The following is a 21,849-nucleotide window of genomic DNA, read 5'->3' as shown; positions in this document are numbered from 1 at the left end:
GCAATATTGCAAGTGCAACATCTTCCAGTGAGTAATAGGCCATTTTTACAAAATCTCTAGTTGCTAAACATGCAATGAAGAGCAGTATGGACCTGAATACTGTTGCCAGAAATAAAAGGTTTTTTTTGTTGTACCAAAGTCAAATTGTATCTGAAAGACTTAATGTACAACGTGGTATTGGACTTGGTCTGTCAAGTTTAATGATATTGATGTGTATCAAATGTACGAGGCTCAGACCAAAATGACCATACATGTAGTTCTTTATTTAGCTTTTTAGCTTTTAAATCAATATGAAGATAACATACACTGTAGCTGGAGCTATCTGTGAGATCGCAGGCGAACTTGTCACTGTATCCATGTCAATACAATGAGCTCTCAATTTGTAATTCACAACTTTTTATTTTGCGGAAATGTTATAACAAATTAACCTTATTGTGATTGTTAAGTTAATTTATAGTCTACATATTACTTGTTCTCGTACCTGCACTATCATTTTACATGCCTTTAACTGTCGGTAAATTAATTCAAATGTACCAGTAAGTGTGGGGACTAACATTGACGTGATCTTAAAATATCTCTCACATTTATATGGACATTATTTTCATTTTCACCAAGATATGGTCTTTTGTGAGTAACACATGCGCAACTCAGTACTATTTTTCATGTACCCTACATGTATTTTTGGAAAAGAAACATCTATGTATTAATCATTATAGAAATTTAAGAAATACGATATGCAGGTTTTATGCATGTATGTATTTACATACTACATGTAAGTGTATGTTTAAAATGTAGATCAGTCCATGTAGATATTGTTTAAAAAATATTGTATTGTATCAAATTTTCTCCATGTACATGTTAAGTGTTTAGATCAGTCCATGTATGTTATTGGATTAAATATCATATGAAAAAGAAAAATATATAACCAGTATTAAAACGATTTGTCTTTTCAGGTCCAAGAAGTCTTTTAAGACTAGTGGTATCCCTGCTGAGCCTCCCAGTCATACCAAAGCACCATCTGTGAACAGAGCCCCACCTAGCAATGGATCTACTACCACTCATTCCAATGGAGCCCCGCCCTCCCCTTCTAACAGCTTTTCATCTACCAGCTTTTCATCTACCCACAGCGGAGGGGAAGCACCGAGGGCTACGGGGCAAAGAACATTGGAAATTACATTACCAGCTGGTACCACAATCACATCCACGGTCGATGCAAAGTGAGTCAATAATAAAAGCTTTGTTTCCAAAATGATGTCATAAAACCACCCCGAACAGAACACATCCAGTGGCAAAATGATAACATACCTTATACAAATAATACATGTTTGCGTGCGCATTATGCACTTCATGCAGGTTAAGTCACAGTAGGATAATGAACATGACTTGTTGAGTTCATTGTCCGTCTCATTGTGACTTAACCATGTATTATAAGATTGTTCTACAATATGAGTATAAAGTCGAGAACATTTGGGTTGTTATCACCAAAATGCACTCCCTGAGCATACATGTATGGTAAACATTAATGTATATACATGTATGCACACATGATCCATTTCGAGGCTTCTCATTGGCTACATTCTTGAACCCATTTTATAAACGTGTATAAAGCAAAGTATGCTTTATATTTCTGTTTCGTATAGCACACAGACAGGTGACTGTACATAGGGTCTTTTGTTATGCATGCACAGATACCTTTCTTCATTTTGTATCCCATCTTCCATTCATTTAAATTTGAAATATTTCATTTATTTGCCATGGCAGTACTTTTGAGGCAGTTAATGCTGTTATTGTTGAACAAAACATTAGACCACTATTTAAGAAAACATGAGGTGATTTGTTATGCAAGAAAGCATGCATAGAAATATATAATAGAATGTATATATATATATTTATTAGCAGGAAAATCATACAGTGAAAATCTTGATCCATACATGTATGGTTGTTTTACACATACATGTACATGTACTTGTACATATTTTTGTTTGAGATTAATATAGTTTCATTGTTATTATTTATGTTTAAGATGAAACTTTTTTTGTTCTTAATTCACCTGCAATATAGTTTCATTATTATTATTATTATTATTACAGTGTATTATTATTTCTTTATTGAAACCAAAACTTGAAGTTAGGTTTCAAATGCAATAAAAATACAAGCAGATACAATGGTAGAAATAATGTACACAAAGTCAGAGATACTGTTAAGTAACCAAACCAGCAATGGCCCTTCAGAAACATGTTCTAGCTGTTTTTCATGTGTGCGTTTTCATAATCACTGTTTACATGACATCTGCATAATTTTGACCATTGTTTAGATTACAAATGATGGATCTCCTTGTGATGATAGCGGCCAAGAACAAGCTGAACCCGACAGGTCATGTGATCTTACCAGCCACAGCAGACAGAACAGATATCGCACAGGTAACTAGAACTATTTGACCTTTCACCTCGTTCAAATAGTGATCCCTAGCGTGCCCATATTGCAGGCACAGCTGGTAGTGATGAAATACTCAAAGCAAATCAGGGGCTCAAAACAAACATGCATTTACATGTGGTTGGTACTTGTTCAGTGTGTTGTAATATGTTTGATCCAATGGTATTTATACAGCATGTGGTTGCTACTTGTTCAGTGTGTAGTAATAAATTTGATTCAATGGCATTTATACTACATGTACAAAGCTTGTCGCTAAAATGTCATACATGTAGGTCAAATGACCATCTTCTCCCCATCTCCCCCTCCTCCCCCCCCCCTCCCCTTCTCCCCCTCCCCTTCTCCCCCTCCCCTCCCCTTCTTCCCCTTTTCTTAGTTTATTGCTGAAAACTTTTATTTCATGAAGAGATGTGGTATCACGCCATGTTTTGATATTGTTAAAGGGGCTATAATAGCTTTAAAAAGGTATATTGCCACTATGTAGCAAATCACTACAATCGGCATTCTACACCTATATGTACAGATTAATTTGTTATGTGACTGGTCCTGTATATGCTGTTGAATACTAAACTTTTGAAACTAGTGGAAAATGTGTATTGTATTCTTATCACTTTAACTTCAATACTGGTAAAACTATATCTATTAAGATATTTCTTTTCTTTGACTGATAATTTTTCCTAGTAATTAAAAAGAGGTGGGGAAATGTTTACAGGACTGATCTAAAATAATTTGTTATATAATGAAAGATGACTGTAACATTAATTTTGTTTTTTATTTGCTCAGTTTAAAGCAAGCCAACGGATTGGTGAATTGGATACAACCATACTTCAAATAGTTCCCAAGCTGAGCCGAGGAGAGATCATATCAATAAGAACATCAGATAAAAAGAAAGCTGCACAATTTGAGGTAAGAGTCACACATCAACAATTTGCTCATATGTCATCTTTTTTGAGGATCTGCTGTCTCATTAAAAAAATTCCTTCTGAAGAAGGCAATTGACTGGTTTACTAACATGTTCAAACTTTATGCAAACTGTTTATAAAAAGGTTGTTCTAGACAACCCAAACGCTTGACTGAGGCTTGCCCGACATAGCAACAAGTAATGTATGCAGACTGGATTCCAAGAATTGTAGTTCATTCATTAATAACAGGTTAATGGAATATCTCATCACAAGGTCATCGGAAAGAAAAATCCATAAATTTGAATATGTTATTAAACAGGTCTATTCAGCATTTGCAGGAGCAATTAAAACAACTCGCTAGAGAGAGAGAACATGGTGTTATTTATTTGTATAATTACAGAGATAATGAGGAAAACGACTAAATCACGCTATCAGTAATAGACCATTATTGTGTACATATTGATGAGATGTATACTGAATATTGGAGTAAGGTCATGATGAGGAGGGCATGTGAAAAGCATGAACATGGCCTAGGTGTAACAACAAACAAAATATTTCCTTTGATTCAGTCAACATTGTGCTGGCTTGTTATTTGTTATTGTTTCATGCGCACTGACACTCATGAGTGTTTAAATAAATAAGTCTGTCACTGAATTTGCACAAATTCATTTTCCTCATGAGACCCCAAGTTAATGGCCATTCTGATTTTGAAGGCTGTACCATACCGTAATGGCATTCCAACGCACCTTCATGTATTCAATCGAATCCTGAAAATTGTGTGGGGGGAAATGAAAGGAAAGTGATATTTATTTAACAAAAGAACTATTCTCGAGTATACAATTCTTTAATCATGAGAGAGAGAGAGAGAAAGAAAGAGAGAAAGATAACGAGAGAGGGATATACAGAGAGATAGAGAGATATATATAGAGAGAGATAGAGAGACAGAAACAGAGAGAGAGGGAGACAGACACAGAGAGAGAAAAAAAAGACAAAATAACAAATTGTGTGTGTTTCTTAACCTACTTGTGGACGTGCTTGCTCGACTGTAAGGCCTGTTGCTTTCAAGGCTAATCCAATCCATCATTTATATGGATTGAGGACAATCTAGATTAAGAATAATATCAACGATGATCTCTTGTCATTGCAACACGGAGGACACAAGCTCATAGATCATATATGAGATTGCTCTGCCCATGCTGATGTGTGCATATGATAATGGAATTTTGTCCATACTACTGTGTGTGAGTGGCTTAATTGATTCATATTTCAATGTATTGTATTCAAGCCATTATGATCATTGGGCTGTGCATACATACATTTTAAGGGGAAGTCCACCCTGATATTAAGTCGGTTTGAATAAAAGCCAAAAAATGAGAGAAAGAAATTACTGAAATGTTGAGCAATATTTGATAAAAAATAGGAAAGTTTATTATGAATTTGGCAATATAATGACGATATTTTGCGAATTTCTCTCCAATTTGCTCTGTACATAAAAATTGCATAAAATGTTCATTTTCTATGCTATAGATTTGTTTCATACAGGGGTTGTAGAAAAAAAATTGCAATAATTATATTTAGGGTGAATGTATGAAAATTTAAATTTTACAGTTTTTAGTCCAAGGCAAATGGGAGGGGAGCCGCGAGATATGTCACAGAGTTGCTAAATTGTGTTTACTATATCGCAATTTCAAAAATTCATAACTTTCTTATTTGCAATAGGAATTTGTGATATATTAGATACTTACAAACTTATTGCATGTTATTATTAATACATAATATCAAATATATTCTAAATTTTTCTGCTAATGGGAATGAAATGACGTTATCATTTTACAAGAAAAATCCAGCAATAATTAAAAAGGGTTACATTGACTGTGATTGAATCCTTCTATCACGGCCAGGCAGTCAATTGAATACATACAATTCGTCAAGGAAACATTAGACTAGGAGGTTGTATTAATGTCCTTTAGCGATGAGGCACTTGACTTAAGCTACATGTATGTTCACTTGGGACCATCATAGTTTTAAAGGGGGGTGTAGCATGACGAGACTACGTGTCTTTCCCGTAGCCTGACTCAGGGCCAGTCGGGTATAATGCGACTATGGACGACGCAACCGCAGTATTCACGTACGTGTAAGCAACGTGCATGTAGGTCCATGGTGCAACATACGCAAAACCGAAGCATGAGGAGAACTTCTGTTTCGCAAATGCTACCGAGTGCTGACCGTTAATCAAGTCCTTTCGTTTAAGTGCAGTTGTCCAAAAGAAGTCGTAGATGGCGTTAACCAGTATTTGCCATGTTGCACCCCCTTTAAACTTTAAGTTAACGCAACCTTGAAGTTATAAACGATGATCAACTAACAACTACGAGGGTTTACTTGGGATCACAACGACAAGTATTTAAAGTTTTAAATCCCTGCAAGTAGTCATTTTAACCACAAGGTGTCATAACTTCAGAGTTAATTACGTCCGCACGTCACATAACTTTGAGTGAATACTCCCATGTTGCTTGTAGTTATTGCAAACTTTAAGATCGCTTATTTATAACTTCAAGTAAACTTAAAGCCTCGTAACCACGAGTGTGTCCGCACATTCCTTCACTACGAGATAACTTTGAAATCTAAAAATACGCCCTGAACTTAAAATTAATAGCCTGTCGTGTCAACATCACTTTAGCTGCGTTTAATAATCACCCAAGGGATTAAGGGCACTCAAAGGGCAAGTCTGATCTCTTCTTGTTTGCAGAGGGTTGCCAGGGATATCAAACAGGGGAAGTTATTACTAATCTAACACTTGATCTTAATCTTGAGTGATTAATGGATCCTTTTCGCTTTGAACAGTCTTCATGGGCTCTCTTTCACTCTGAGATTGTCGTTGAGTACAGTGGATCATACATGTAGACCTCATTGAGAGGATTCAATTTGAGGTGATGAGAGCTGGAGCTTTTATGACTTAGAAGTTATAGTTATACTCAACGTCTAGCTCAATATCATCGGTATTGTTGACTTGTAGGAGATCTGTGGATTATGTATTAGAGTGCCGTTTTTAGACTGATTTCTGTGGATATATTGGACTTGTATTGAAATACCGGTAGACTTGAAATCTACGGATATTTTGGACCGTTAGATATATTGGACGTGTATAGTAATTGATGAATCTGTTATTCTGAGATTGTTAATGAGAGCTGGAGCTTGATGCCATATACTCTACGTCTAGCTCACATTATCATTGGTGTCATAGACTTGTAGAAGATCTGTGGATATATTTGAGTGCCTTTTTTAGACTTTATATCTGCGGATATATTGGACCCGGTAGATATATTGGAAGTGTATAGTAATTGATCAATCATGAAGAAGATTACTCTGTGTCCATGTGGTGATTTTATTGGAGGAATATTAGCCAATCCTTCATTCAGGGTAATATCATTTATACATGCATCATTTCATGCCAGTATAGTTGTTAATTCAATTAATTTTATCATGTACCAATTGTTATTAAAGTACATGTACATTAGCCCAGTTTCCTAACATATTCAAATTTATGAATGTTTCTTCCCTGGTGACAAGTTGTCACCAGAATCTGTTATACACTGTATATTTTTGTCTAAGCAATTTTTTTACTTCAAAATAATGGCCTTTTGGGGGCAAAGGCTTACGGATGTGAGAGTTTTCTTTTGACACGATATCAATTGTTTTATTAAAAAGGGCATACTCTATCCTAAAAAATTGATTCATGCGATTGAGACAGTCTAACTGCCGCAACACAAGCATCCTTTGGCATGACGTTAATCTACATTTGCCATACTCCACCCAGGTGAGGTAAATGGGTACCTGGTAGGATTACTCCTTGAAATGCAACTGCTAATGCTAGGGTAATAATTTTCAAAGTTCTTTGGAAACGCAGAGGGATGTTATACAAGAACAAAATATCAGTATTATGAACTTATTCTATGTTTATGTCTTTCTGCAGCAAACTGTCCGTCTGACAGTGCTCTCTGGTAAGAACCACAAGGCCTTGTTCCGAGTGAATCCAGAGAAACCTATCCAAGACTTCTTGCCGCAGGTATACGAGGAGAGGGGCATCGAAGCCAACGAATGCAGACTACGTCTTGTTAAAACCCCAGAGGAAGACATCGATTACTCCAAAAGCCTCAATCACTATGGTGGGGTCAACGAACTTGTCCTTATCGATTTAAGACGTGAGTACTAGCTTTCTTTCTCCTGAAATATTTTCATTTTAATGTTTGTATTTGAACAGAATCCCGTCATCTTCATTTTTCTTGTGGAAAATAAGATGAGTTTTGTCTTTCTTTTATCTCCTTGGCACATGTCTGTGATTTAGTTGTATGAATAATGTGTATTGTCTGAATTACAGTTATAAAAGAAAGGTTCCTTCTGTTTTGGAGTTCACGTTATGTTGATGTTCACTCTAATACATTGAAAGATGTGCTGATTTCAAACTGCTTAATATTGTTTTTCTTCTCTAAGTGCCATATCGATTGACTTTGGCGATCATGCCGTTCCACAAGCCTTGGTTCCAAACCTTCTCTATTAGCACCACTCCCAGTTCTTTCACTCCTCTCTCTTCCAAAAATTTCTGGCAGACTGTCCATCCAAAGTATCCTCCTTCTTCCCCTACTCCTCCTTCCCACAATTTTAGCTGTCAAAGCAAGTTCTCTAGGCCTTCTTTACGTGTAGTGTGACCCATGAACTTCAACTGCCTAATCAACATCTCCCATATCATTTTCCTTTGCACTCCAACTCTTCTAAGAACCAATATTGTAGTGTCATGAATATGACATTGGCATTGATATTATGCCTTTAAAAGGAGCATATAGATGTCTTGTATGATATGAGACCTATAACCACTTGAAAAAGATTAGATGTGAAGGGTTTACCTCACATCAGCCTCTTGACTCAGGGCAGATGATCGAATATCGTGCTGCAAACCACATTGAAGTCACCATGGCAACGCAAGAGTGTATTCATCTTAGCAGCTCGGAGCACCTGCTGAGCGTGTCTCTTTCTATGTCTGCTTTCTATTTGTTCTATGATAAATTTATAGAAACCGTGCTGTGTCAGGGAGATCCAATAGATTCTCCACCCTCTCTCTCTCTCTCTCTCTCTCTCTCTCTCTCTCTTTCTTCTTTATCTCTCTCTCTTTCTCCTTCTTTGTCTCTCTGTCTCACTCTCTCTTTGCTCTTTCTCTATCTGTTCCCCTAACTCACTCGCTTGCTCTCTCCTCTTCTTCTGCTTCTTACTCTGCTTCTCTCTGTCTCTCTCCCTCTCTCTGTATCTCTCCCTCTCTCTGTCTCTCTCCACTTCTCTCTTTCTCTCCACTTCTCTCTTTCTCTTAATTCTCTCTCACCTTTAGATGCAATATCATGTAATGTTATACCGGTACATAAATAAGGTTTTTTTCTTTCTTCTTTGTTTGCCTAGTTCCATGCCCTTCCTTCTAATATCTCTTTATTAAACAGGTTCTTATCCAGAGTCTTGCCTTCTTTCTTAATGTCTATAATATTTTTTTAGAACTGTTTGTCTGTTCTTCCAAAGATTTTTAAAAATCTGAATCTCAATCCATGCATTTTCAATCACTGATTTGATTAATTTTGTCTAATGGAGGCAAATACATGTACATCTACAGCACTATTAATGTCTCTCGCGTACTATTGTAACCAATGTTGACCTGATGCATAGTACAGTGGGATTAACATTTATTTCTTCAGTATATAGAGAGTCTTCTTTATTTAAAACCTTTAACAACACCATTAATTTCAATGTCAGTACCATATCTCCCTTTTCATTTTACAGCGCCACCCCCACAAGAGCCAGAACTTGTCCCTATTGAGAAAAAGAAAAAGAGCATGTTTGGAAGGAAGAGCAAGAAAAAGGTAAATAAGCCAAATGTTTAAATTTTGTTTTAATGTCTTTGCATAAATTAGTTGATGTAGATAATAAAATTGGGGTTTGATTTAGCATTGATTTATAGATGAGAGTAATCTGTCCTTTAAAACAATTAATTATTATATGCTCAATACATTTCAACATAACGGACATGACATTCAGAACAGGTTTGGGATATTTATGAAAGTTTAAATTTTTAGATATGATACAATTTCATTTATAATTATTCAAACTATTTATACCAGGGTGAAGGGGAACCGTTATCTTTAACACCAACAAAGGAAGCAGCACCTCCAGAACCGTCTCAAGCACCACCAGCAGCCAGGCAACCATCACTAGACAGTACCGAGGGTACCGACAACAATACCCTTAAGAAGAGACGACCTGCACCCCCTCCACCCGGTGGTAAGAAGGAACCAACACATGATGAACAATTACTCAAACCCTCTATGGAGGGCGTGTCACGCTCGGCCCAAGGCGTGTCGAAAAAGAGGCGAGCACCCGCACCCCCGCCGGCAGGGAGTGCACCGCCTATACCCTTAGTGGATCCTATTCCAGAGGTGACTGTTAATCATGGAAGTGAGTCGCCGTCTCTGTCCGATCAGGGTAGACACATCTCATTTGGAGCCACAGAAGTGATTGAATCACCCCTGAGCACACCGACATCCACACCCGCAGACACACCCGCAGACACGCCCGAATCCACCCTTGAAAGGAGGAAGAAGGATGGTGGGGATGCTACTGCTACCGGTGATGATATCCAAGTAGAAGTTAGTCTGGCTGAGTTGGATGAAGGTAATTACATAGAAATAGTGTCATAGCTGAGATGCTCAAATAGCTATTTAAAAACTAAAATTTGATTTCAGCAATTATATTAGAGCATGATTTTCTCTATTAACCCTAGGCTCCGAGAGCTTCTGAAATTTGAAATTTAGATGATGCGTACAATTTTAACTGTAATGAAAATGAAATGAAGCAGTTAGTAATAGTAGCCAAAACAGCATCGACCTTGAAAGTAATGACTAAACAGTAACGCAAGTTATCTTTATTTATGCTGCTTGATCACAATTGTATGTTGCTTTATTAGAGCTTTGATTTGTACAGCTTTAATTATGTATATACTTTAGATTTAGTTGATGCATGTATAGTTTGCTTTATGTAGAAGGGGCTTTTGGTGTTAATTGGTTCTTGATTTACTGGAATTGTTAGGTGTCTCACGTTGATTTCTTTGACATATCACTCAAACACAATCACATTTGCATATATTCCTTATTTTGACATGTTACCAATCACTGTCATGAGCTCTCAATATTTCTGCTTTTACTCTAAAAATGTAATTATGTTGATGATGGCAATAAGTCATTTTAAAATGAAAAATTGACTGATTTGTTGAACGGAAAATTATTAAAAATGGTATAACCAGATCGGTATTAGTTTAGACATATTTGTGGCTTAATTACACCCAGTAAATAAGATTGATTGATCGATCTGTAATTGAAAAACAGGTCAGAAAAAATCTTGGAACCAGCAGGATTTGAACCTGCCATCTACTGCTTGCCGGGCAGCGACTCTACCACAAGGCCATCACTGGTCCATGGCACAGTCACGATGAACTAAGATTTTTCCTGACTTGTTTTTCAATTACAGATCGATCAATCGATCTTATTTACTGGGTGTTAACCACAAATGTGTTTAAACTATTGAAATTTCTCCCAGGAAGCATTACATTTACAGATCGGTATTATTTTCGTGAAGTTTGAAAGAAGCGATCCGTTTAGGGCCAATTTGCATGTTGCATGTTTTCATTTCCTAGTGCTTGATGAAGATATCCCACCGCCCCCTGACTATGCCCCTCCTCCACCACCGGTATTTGACCCCCCTCCGCCCCCTGACGAGCCCCCTTCCCCCGGGGAGCCCCAGGAAGATGTGGACAGGTTGATCCAAGAGGGGCGTTTGGTGCTGTCCCCGGGGGTTGGGCTTGAAGACAATGATACAACCAGTGAATGTTCATCAGGTAAGATGAGTAACTTCGCTTATCGAGTCACCCCATCAAATTGTTCAGTGAATTTCTCCTTTTCTTGAGACAGTGATTCCATGTTAACATAACTTTGCATAGTACGTTGCATTAACTTTGCTTGCAATATTCTAACATATCGTCCTTGTTTTCACGAAGTGACGGTAGTGAGGAAAATCGTCACGCAAAGTGGATGCAATTTTTTTTCACTACCGTCACTTCGTGAAAACAGCGACGATATATGCTTTAAATTTTAATATCCATTAAATGAATATTGCTTGTAAGTAGTTTGTTAAAAGCCAGGAGAGTGTTAACTCATATAATTTTACAGGGTTAATGAAAAAATCTACAGAAAATTTCATAAACTTTAATTTCTTACTTATTGATGACAAAATAGACTTGTTTCATACAGGGGTTGTATTTAAAAACATATTTGCAATATTTAAATCTAGGGTGAGTGTATGATTGAAAATGTTCTTACTTTATTTTTTTGAAGTTTTTTAGTACAGGGCAAGTGGGAGGGGACCTCGCAAGATACCTCACAGAGTTGCCAATTTGTGTTTGATTGATCACACCTTCAAATATTTCATAACTTTCTTATTTTTTTATCAGTTTTTACTCAAACTTTCACTGACCTGTTTATTTTTCTGCTTCTTTCCAAACAAATTTAATATATCAGGGTGGACTTCCCCTTTAACTGATACCACAGAGTTAATGCCCTGTTAGCTCACATCATATGCCATGGGTCGTTTGGTCCAACTAAATTTTTACATAGGAGGACACATATGAAACCCAGATTTATTTCCATTTATAGGAACATATTCTTACTTTTTGTCATCAATGGGAATACCTAGCGGTACATGTATTTAACCCCTTGTCTCCTGGAACCGGGTATTCCCTGTATTAAGCCTTTGTGAATGAAAGAATTCAGTAGTTCACAGGTTGACAGATTCTCTCTAACCGTAACGCCCTGTCATCCCACTTGTGTGACCCCAAAAGAATTTTCAGTCTTTCTTCATTTCAGTCAGTCTAGTATCAAGTAAACTGTGAAATTGCCATGACATTAGAAGTATATTGGCATCCTTTCCCCTTTAAAATGGAGACTTTCAATTTTCCATCTCTTCCCTTGTGTAGTGGTCCTTATTGGGATGTCATTCTAATGGTTGATGTTTTCATGGAATCCTAACGTTTTAAGGGGAAATCCCTTTTCCGTCCTATTCCTTTTTTATTTGAAAGCTTAGGCTTAATATTCACTACTTCATGTTGAAATATGTTATTATTATTAAAAGGAAACGAAACTTAGAAAAAAACTGTGAATAGATACATGAATAGCTAATGATTTAAATGCATTCACCATACACATATGTGGTGATTTGGCTAGGTAGAAGGAAAACCCCCTGTCCTACCCCCTCCTGGAGTGGATGTGTGTGCAATAATGTAGCCATTTTAGAATTTCACCCACTTTTTATTTTATTGGTTATATTGCTTCATATTGATTATACTAAATATAAGGCAATGCAATGTAATATAATCATATTATTATTGCTTAGCTTCAGCTGCTGATTTTGGTTGTGTACCCATGTTATCCCTAATGTAAATTTAATCTAAATCACTTATTCTAATATGCCATGAGCCATTGCACTAGCGTAGAATACAGTTATAATGTTATTGCTCCACTCTTATACCACTCCCCCAAGTAATTATTATCTCTATATATCATAATAAAAATACCCATCTTTACCACTATCATCATAACCACACCATCTTCGTAACTACGCACATCTTAACCACACCCCCATCATAACCACACCCCCATCATAACCACACCCATCATAACCACACCCATCATAACCACACCCCCATCATAACCTTGCACCCATTACTGTACCTATCATAACCACACCCATGACCACAACCACACCCATAACCACACCCTTGACCGCTCCCATCATAACCACTCCCATCATAACCACACCCATAATCATACCCATAACCCTACCCATGACCACTCCCATCATAACCACACCCATAACCATACCCACAACCACTCCCATGACCACTCCCATCATAACCACACCCATAACCATAACCGTACCCATAACCCCACCCATGACCACTCCCATCATAACTACACCCAGAACCATAATCATACCCATAACCACACCCATGACCACACCCATAACCACACCCATTGTAAGGACCTTATCCTGCCTAACAACCCCATCTTGACTCTGACCATCTTGCATCCTGCAGACCATGATCTAGCCAGTAGCCTTTGTGCCTCTGCTACGTCCAGTCTTATCAAAAGCATGGAGGATGCTTTTGAAGAAGCGCTAGCAGTGGGCAGGGAATGTAAGTTGTGTGTGTAAGAATGCTTGCTGTACGTGTGTCTCGATCCAGCTTTCATGTAGCTCTTCGTCAAACCATCTCTTTGTTGTCTTTGAGTGCTTTAGATTGTGTGACGTATCAGTTTGTTGTGATTCCAACCATCAAAAAGCCAATTTATTTTTTGAGAGGATTGCCAATTCAGAATACGGCACCCTTACTCGTTCGATTGTGTGGTTACAATGACATCATGTAAGCAGAAAAAGGAGTTGTGATAATTGGGAATGAAGGGACTTTTTCAGAATCCTAACATTTGAACAACGTTTACTTTATGATGAAATCCCTAAGTAGTGGTGACTAATATTTTGAAACGATAAAATGGCAATGAGAGGTAGAGCTGAGATGGTTCAGTCAGTACTGTGTTTGCCCCTCAAACGTGGGTTTGAATTCAACCCAGGCGGATGACTGATCAAAGCCTGCGTTGTGTGTTATTATGCCCCCTCTGCTGTTTCATAGATGCAGGCTAGGTAACAGTAGTCAACACTTAGTCCCTTGGATAGGATGTTGAGTGGAGTTCCCTTGTGTAGGAAAAGTCATGACTTACATATGTTAAAATCCTAATGGGATATGCCCTCATCCTGTAGCATTTTACTATGAATTCTTTTCCATTGCAAAGCACTTTGATGATACTCCATAAATATATGCAATCTTGAATCTTCTCATTTACTCCTTAAATATCAGAATACGATGCTGGTAATAATGCAATCTTCCAACTTTCTCAATATAAGAATACAATGCTGGTTATGCAATCTTCTGACTTTCTCATTATTCCCTAAATATTGGAATATAATGGTGGTTATGCAATCTTCCGATCTTTCTTGTACTTTCCTATTGTTCATTTGACAATGGTAGGTGTTTGTTCCGGTACTAAAGATAATGTTAATATTTAACAGGTGGAAAGCATGTTTGCTGTGCTCTCGTGCACATCATTTCTAATCATGACTTGTTAAAGGTATGCTTTGTTTTTGTATGATAAGATGAATTATTCAAGATGAACTCCAACTAACTTGTAAATATTCAATAATAAACACATAATTCTTGATATACAAAGTCAGGTATAATCGGGTTGAAAGATTAAGAAATAAAACTATTAAAAATATAAGTTTGAAAGCTTTGGATAAAATCTTGTCATAATGTCATTTTTATAGCGACAACTGAAGAAAAATATGCCATACAGGCATAGATATGAGAAACATATGGTAATTGAATCCTAGTGATTTGGGGCAATTTAATTTGGTTTGGAAAGTGACAAAATGACCCCTTCCTTTGAGTACTTGTACATTCATTTTCAAGCAATTCAGTGAAATGCGATTTATTTGAATGTAGAACCAACATGAAATTTAGAAGTACATCCTAAACTACATGTACTTTGTCATTTCAGTCTGCCAATATTTTATGAACCTGTTAAGAGATACTGCAAGGTTTATTATGTGTGGTATTATTTGAACAGTAGCATTTAATAGCAAAGACATATAGCCAGGGATAAAGTCCACTGGCTGCTAGTAGTGTAGTTCTTTGGACCCATTTGTTGACATTGCTCTTACGCTCTACTCCTCTGGAATATTTTCTACATAAAAGAACATACATCTATATGTCCACTAGAGTAGAATGAATACATACTATCATGGAAAATATGGATGTAATTCATATATGAATATAATAAATAATAATAATTAGATCAATTTATAAAGCGCAGCTGCTATGTTAATATACTATACTGCCATGCGCTGTTATGAAGAAAAAGACTCCCAGCAGTGCTTCTTTACAGACACACAATTACAAATATTTTTTAAAAAGTATTCAAAAGCTCCTGAAAACAAGTGTGTCTTCAACATATGAATATAAATGGATTCTGTTGCTTTTTTAAAAAGACAGTTTGTGAATTGCATACATTAATTGTTGCGAAGTAGGACAAACATTATGACTTGTCCTACCTAGCAACATTTAATGTCTGCAATTTTGCATTCTGACTATTGAAATTTAATTAATCGTAATAGGTGAATGAAATAACTTGTAACGAGGCACTTAGCAAAGATTTGTGAATTCCATTTGATTATATTACGAAAATGGCGTGTTGTCTGAACTGAAACTTGTTCAGACTTGGACATTACAGACGATAAGCTTACACCTTATCTTCTTTATTTATGGTGGATATAAAAATTTATGGCCCTAGCTCTTTTTCTGATCATAGTACACTACACTGTATGTTATTATGTATGTGTCTACATTTAGACCTGCATAGAAAACTCCAATCAAATAGTACACTTGTATTGTCATAATGATGATAGATTCTTTGATATGGGCCAAACAGAAATAACATGAATATACAGGTCAGGGGATAGCCTGCAAGAAGAACCAGAGAATACATCCATAAATATATTTCTTGCCATTGTATGGCTTTTTTTTACAAAGACAATGAGGTTGAAACAAGATCTGTCTCGTGTTCACTAATGATTTGTTTTGCTGGCATGTGTGTGTTGGTATGTTTATGATCAGCGTAGCATCATATAAAAAAACAAGTACATTGTTTGCTTTAATTGCTTATTACTAACCATCCTTTGCTTGCTTTATAACACTTTCATTTCTGTGAGTGATTGCAACTGCACTTTTTTAGGTAATAAAACTTATAGAATTAGAGATTAGAAATAAAAATAGACAAGTTACAGCTTTTAGACAATGTTTTTTGTTAAAAACTTGTATAGTATGTGGCTTCATCGAGGAGTTAAATCATTCCTTTTTTTAAATATCATGTAGGAATTCTCACAATTAGTCATTCTCACAATTAGCTCAGTTTCTTAACTGTTTACATTATTTTATAAAATGATTGTGCTGACCGTCTTTTATGACTATTGAGGGTGGAATAGAGTGGGGGTGGGCAGGGGGCTAGATGTATACATGCAGTACCCTTGATCACATGACATAGTAAACTACCCCCCCCCCCCCTCCCCTCAGAATTCCTGCAGTAAAATAAACGACCTGAGCATAGTGCACATCTGTCTCTGTACCTCATGACTCAGGGAGTACAGCATTGAAAAAAGTACCTTGGAGTGATAAAGAATTTGTCTGTGGAAAGTGAGCTCTTTGAAAGTACAGTATAATGTTTAAATAGCTCCGAGAAAACAATTTGGAGGAGGTCATTTAAAGAAAAAGTCATAAATAAAGTTGCGAGACCATATGTGACCACATGGAATAATTGATGAAATTTTGAATGATAGAAATTCCATTGCTGTTGGACCCCCTCCGTTCCTATTGAGCTGTGCTCTAAGCCCTGTTCTATTTTCTACAATAGGGACTTTTAGATTTGAACGTCGACATAGAAGACTGCTACGTGTGACGTTCTTATAAGGTACTGACAGTGCCTTAAAAGGAAGTCACAGTGCCGTAAAAGGACGTCACACGTGGCAGTCTACTTTGTCGATGTGCAAATCTAAAAGTCCCTAATGTACGTAGTGTTGACTAGAGATAGAACCGAGCATTGTCTTTCTTGTCGTTCCCTAGCTTTGACTAACGATGCAACAGCAGAGCAAGAGGTCAGCGTGTCTCAAGTCAACATTGCCAGTATCGACCAATCAGTGCCAGAGGATCCAGAGTCGGGAGAGAAAGTTCGGATTGATTCGACCAATCAGGATGAAGATACGACAGAGGCTAGTACAGATGAAACACAAGCCAACATATCGGAGCAAACAGCAGATGACAACAAAGCAGGTAAGTTGCAGATTAAAACGTTGAAATTTTATTAATACCTAACCAGCTAAAGTTTATTTTGTTGTATTTGTTTTTGCCTAGTGATTATAATTTGGTGTTTGTAAACTTGTGATATTTAACTAACTATCTTGATTTGGTATAATGGTTTCCTTTGTGTGCTATAATTGTTTGTTATTGCTGTCATGCTAATCTGTTCATAGTTCATCTGACTTTGCCATGAATAACATTTCTAATTCAAACCTTGCAAATATTTACAGAATTAAAATCTTTAAACGAAGATCATGTCATTTCTCTTTATTTCAATCTTATCCTTTATGTAAATACTCTTTGGAATTTCAGTAATCAATTTCAAAAGCCCTCCAACCCTATTCACATTAGACTTTCCAAATCCCGTTTTCCTATTTAGAATTTTTGTTTTTCAAACATGATAGTGAATATTAAACTTGTATTCATAATAAAGATTTGACACGTTTATAATACAAGAGAAAGGATAGTCCAATGCACCCAAAACAAAAAGCTGTTACCAAAACATTGATTATCAGAGATAATAATTTCTGAAGACAGGTGTCAAACCTTTTCCCAGTGTGCTGTGGAGCAAAATTAGTTGATAAACAACTTTGAAACATGAAAACATATCCTAAATGTATTAAAATGTCATTTCAAAGCCGTCATTATTTGTTTGCACCAAGTCATGGTTGATGCACTTGGTTGATGCATGAAATGAATGTGATTGCTGTGAAGAAGTTATATTTATTTATTTATTTATTTATTTATTTATTGAAGGTAGTCTCTTCAGTACAAATTGCTTTGCAAGAAAGCCCTGTATTACATGATACAATTAAAATACAATTAAAAAACAATTAAAAACAGTAAACAAATTAATAAATAGTACAATAAATAATAAATGACATTTTTAAAAGAGCATAAGTATAGACTGATTATATAAACCAGTATTAAAGACTTTTCGTCATGATGCACAATTCAGCTAAAGATATACTTCTTTTATTGTTTGTTTTTTATTTCCTTTAAACCCTGTGGTGTAGTAGCCTATACCGGTAGTTGGTGTATTTTAGAGGGTTAGATGTCACTTGAATTATTATTGCATGTATAATGCAGCATGCACTATATGCACCAAGGTTTAAAGCTAATCACTGTGAGATGTATAAGATGATATTTTAGATAGGTTAGGTATGCAATATAGTTGCCCCAAGACAGAAGTCCATGATAGTTGCTATAGAGGCTACTGAAGTTTCCATACAATCTACTAACTTAGGTTAGAAGTCTAGGATACCAACATAAATGTGTTACCCTAGAATAGTAGGCCTACTGCATATCAGAATAGAGAGACACCGTTTCCATGCAGGAAAGCATTGTGTGTTTCATAACATGTATAGATTATTTTGATCCATAATATCATACCAAAGTTGGCTTTTTAAAGACTCCTCTAACACAAACAATCAACATTTCTATTTTGGAAACAAAATGAAACACACAAAAAAATTAAAAAATAGTCTGTATTGAATGACATATTGTGAGTGAACTTAGTAAAGCATTGTTAGAATTCCTATATGCACACCCTTCTGTATTAGTATGTGCACGTTCCTCTGTAAATGTGATAGTCTCCTGCACTATAGTTGCACTCCCAGGTCTTTTCTTGCAAGTAATTTGATATCTATCATCACACCTGTTGTTCTTTGCTTTCAGTTGATTGTGATTACGTTCTCTCTTTTTCTTCTTTCTGGCATGCCTCCTTCCTTCTTCCCTCCTATGACTGCTCTAACCGTGCACCCTTTCCTCAGCTCTCTCACCGCTCCTACTAACCTCTAACAGTAACAACCAGCTTGATAGTGAGTGTGGTCTAACTAAACCATCACAAAAGATACAACTAACCACAATATCCAATGATGAACCTACCAAGCCCGTCCCTAAACCCAGGATTGTCAAGATCTCTCAGTCATCCGATGAGAGCCACCCTGATACATCAAGGGATCGGAGTGTGAGTGATGCAAACAGGGGTCAAGGTGCTCCGGTACCAAAGCCAAGAATCACTCGGTTTTCCTCCGAGCCACAGCTAGACACTCCCAACAAAGAGAGCACTGATGCTTCTAAAAAAGCGATGACCAAGCAGAAGTCGGCGGATCAGATCAGTGGGCGTTACAAGAAGAGGAAAGCTCCAAGACGCCCTCCTCCATTGGTTCTTAGCTTAGACAAGGAAGACGAATCTGCTTTGAGTGCTCTTCAATCGGCATTCTTAGAGGCATTTAGCAAACAGCCTGGCAGCAAGACTGCTACAGCCCCTGTTATGAAACTCAGACCGTCAAGAGCCCCTCCGTTACCCCCTACATTCAGGAAAGACAGAAGTTCATCTACCAATGACGTAAAGTCGATCAAATCGGTTCAGTTTGCTCCCGATCTTAAACAACCTGGTGTGATCCAGCAAAGCAAAAGCATTGACGACCCTCAAGGAATGTCCAAACCAGTCGCTCCAGTTAGACGAAAAAAGAAGACATCCTCTGATTCAGTGAGTGATCAGCACTCGTCACCTGATAAGGTGGCAGTAGAAAGTACAGAGAGGTTGCCTACCCCAGCCATTAGAGCAAGAAAGTCTACGAAGAAGGCAGAGGTTACATCTGATAACCGGGTAGAAGGCAAACCTCCAGTGAAGTCTGTAGGCTCTCAAGAGAACCCAAATAGATTTGAGGTTGAAGTGGAGATTGTTGCTCCTCCCCGACAAGCGCAGGAAGATAAGCTCTGTCCTGTAGCATTAGGATCAACGGAAAAAACAACTGGTCAACAATCAACTCTTGGTCAAGATACTTGTACAACGAAGGACAAAGGTGCAACACCCACATCATCCAAAGAAAAACCAATAGAAGTGGCGTCTCCCGCCGTTGTCCAAGCCATGCCCGAATCGAATCCTGATCTCTCTCGCTCTCTTAGTGGTGAACTTGAAGACACGCTGAAGAGTCGTCTGATGCAACTCCACAAATCGATGAAATTCGAAGAGAGCTTCGACACCATCAACAGCAGTGATGATGTCTTCCTCGATGAGACCTTCGGTGACCCTCCGTCTGAACCGGATGCTCACAGCTCAGAGCAACTGACCACGTCGCGAGACTCTGCAGACGTTCAGCAAACGGATTCCTTCAATCATGAAGAAAAGGGTGAAGGCATCTCTTTCGGGACGAATGATTTGAAAGAGAAAGAGCTAGAGGAGGAGGAGATGGTAGGAGAGATGTCATCTGGATTTGAGAGTGAATGCGTCTCTACAGAGGCAGTGGTTGTGGAGAGTAGTCCTAATCTTGTCATTCCTAAACACAAAGGTCAGCCTTTTATCATCTTCTCTTTTATGATTTATTATTATTATTATTATCCATCATGCTCTTATCCTAGCTAGCACATGGCCAAGATCTTCATTCATTTGCACAATACTCTGTTCATAGTCATTCTTTAGCATAGTTGGATATTCTCACTATTCTAATTGCTCATCAAAATTTTATTCTTTTTCAAAATCAATAAGGCAATTAAAGTCTTGAAGATTTCCTAAGAGGCCTCATTAAATATGCCAGTTTCTGATCATATATCTTTCATCATCATATAAGCTACATGTATCTGATATTATTATTATTATTATTATTATTAAATTCAGCTTAGTATTGGTGTTAATCTGCTTTCTAACTCTGTTCATCAATCAGCCATCCTTGTGTATTAGCCATCATCTGCATGATCTTATTTCATCATCACGCTCAAAAATGTTGTATGGGATATTAGGTTACTCTAATCCAGCCATTAACCATTTTTGTAAAATGCTGAGTCTTCCAATTCTTACTGCATGCTCTTTGAGTGTATTATGATGTCACAATTATATATTTCTGCACTCTCTTGGGTGGTGGGAATAGATTCTGATTTTAAGCATCGATGATATGTAATAATCACCTATAGATATGCAATTATTCAAATTTATAATTGAAATTGATATTTCATGATCAACTATTCTTCACAGTCAGCATATGAACTTGAACAATGATGACCAAATTCAATTTTTGAAACTATATTTTAGATATTCTCTTATAGATCTATATTAAATTATGTTTGATATTATTTATGCATACAATTCTATAATAGTACACGATTCAAAGCATATTATAAATGTACTATTTAGCATCATTTGATGTGCTATTAAAAATGTAAGTTGGAACCTCAAGGAAACAATTAAAACAAAAACATTGAGAAGTTGTTTTTCTTAAATAATGATTTTTTTTTATTGGGGGGGGGGGATGATAAATTCATTTTCAAGTGTGTTTAAAATTATTCTACAAAATATGCTTTCTCCTTTAGCATTCTTTCTAATATTCTTTCCAAGTGATGCAAAAAAGATCTATTGTTAAAAAATAACTTGGCTTGAAAAACTAGGATGTAAGCCGAGCATTATGTACCAGTAACGAAATTCACATCATCAGAGCACTATTGCATAATAGTTACCACTGAGGTTAACTTTGCCATCAA

The 21,849-nt window shown here is 36.8% G+C and overlaps 1 protein-coding gene across 8 annotated transcripts in view; it reads left to right on the top strand.

The window, feature by feature from the left end:
- LOC589781 (protein piccolo) overlaps window positions 1-21,849 on the top strand; it is a 51,259-nt gene that overhangs the window by 21,562 nt on the left and 7,848 nt on the right. For 6 of the 8 annotated variants that reach the window (XM_030974075.1, XM_030974079.1, XM_030974085.1 and 3 more), the window contains 10 exons: window positions 954-1,217; window positions 2,315-2,420; window positions 3,214-3,336; window positions 7,303-7,531; window positions 9,147-9,226; window positions 9,485-10,034; window positions 11,053-11,253; window positions 13,507-13,605; window positions 17,137-17,343; window positions 19,143-20,666. In XM_030974075.1, coding sequence (XP_030829935.1) covers window positions 954-1,217; window positions 2,315-2,420; window positions 3,214-3,336; window positions 7,303-7,531; window positions 9,147-9,226; window positions 9,485-10,034; window positions 11,053-11,253; window positions 13,507-13,605; window positions 17,137-17,343; window positions 19,143-20,666 — 3,383 coding nt within the window. The remainder of the gene's footprint in view (window positions 1-953; window positions 1,218-2,314; window positions 2,421-3,213; window positions 3,337-7,302; window positions 7,532-9,146; window positions 9,227-9,484; window positions 10,035-11,052; window positions 11,254-13,506; window positions 13,606-17,136; window positions 17,344-19,142; window positions 20,667-21,849) is intronic. The other 2 variants (XM_030974106.1, XM_030974111.1) reach the window with 2 other exon arrangements.

The sequence above is a fragment of the Strongylocentrotus purpuratus genome, unplaced genomic scaffold (genome assembly GCF_000002235.5).
Source record: "Strongylocentrotus purpuratus isolate Spur 01 unplaced genomic scaffold, Spur_5.0 spur5_contig_866, whole genome shotgun sequence".
NCBI lineage: Eukaryota > Metazoa > Echinodermata > Echinoidea > Camarodonta > Strongylocentrotidae > Strongylocentrotus > Strongylocentrotus purpuratus.
This window is presented reverse-complemented; position numbering and strand designations above follow the sequence as displayed.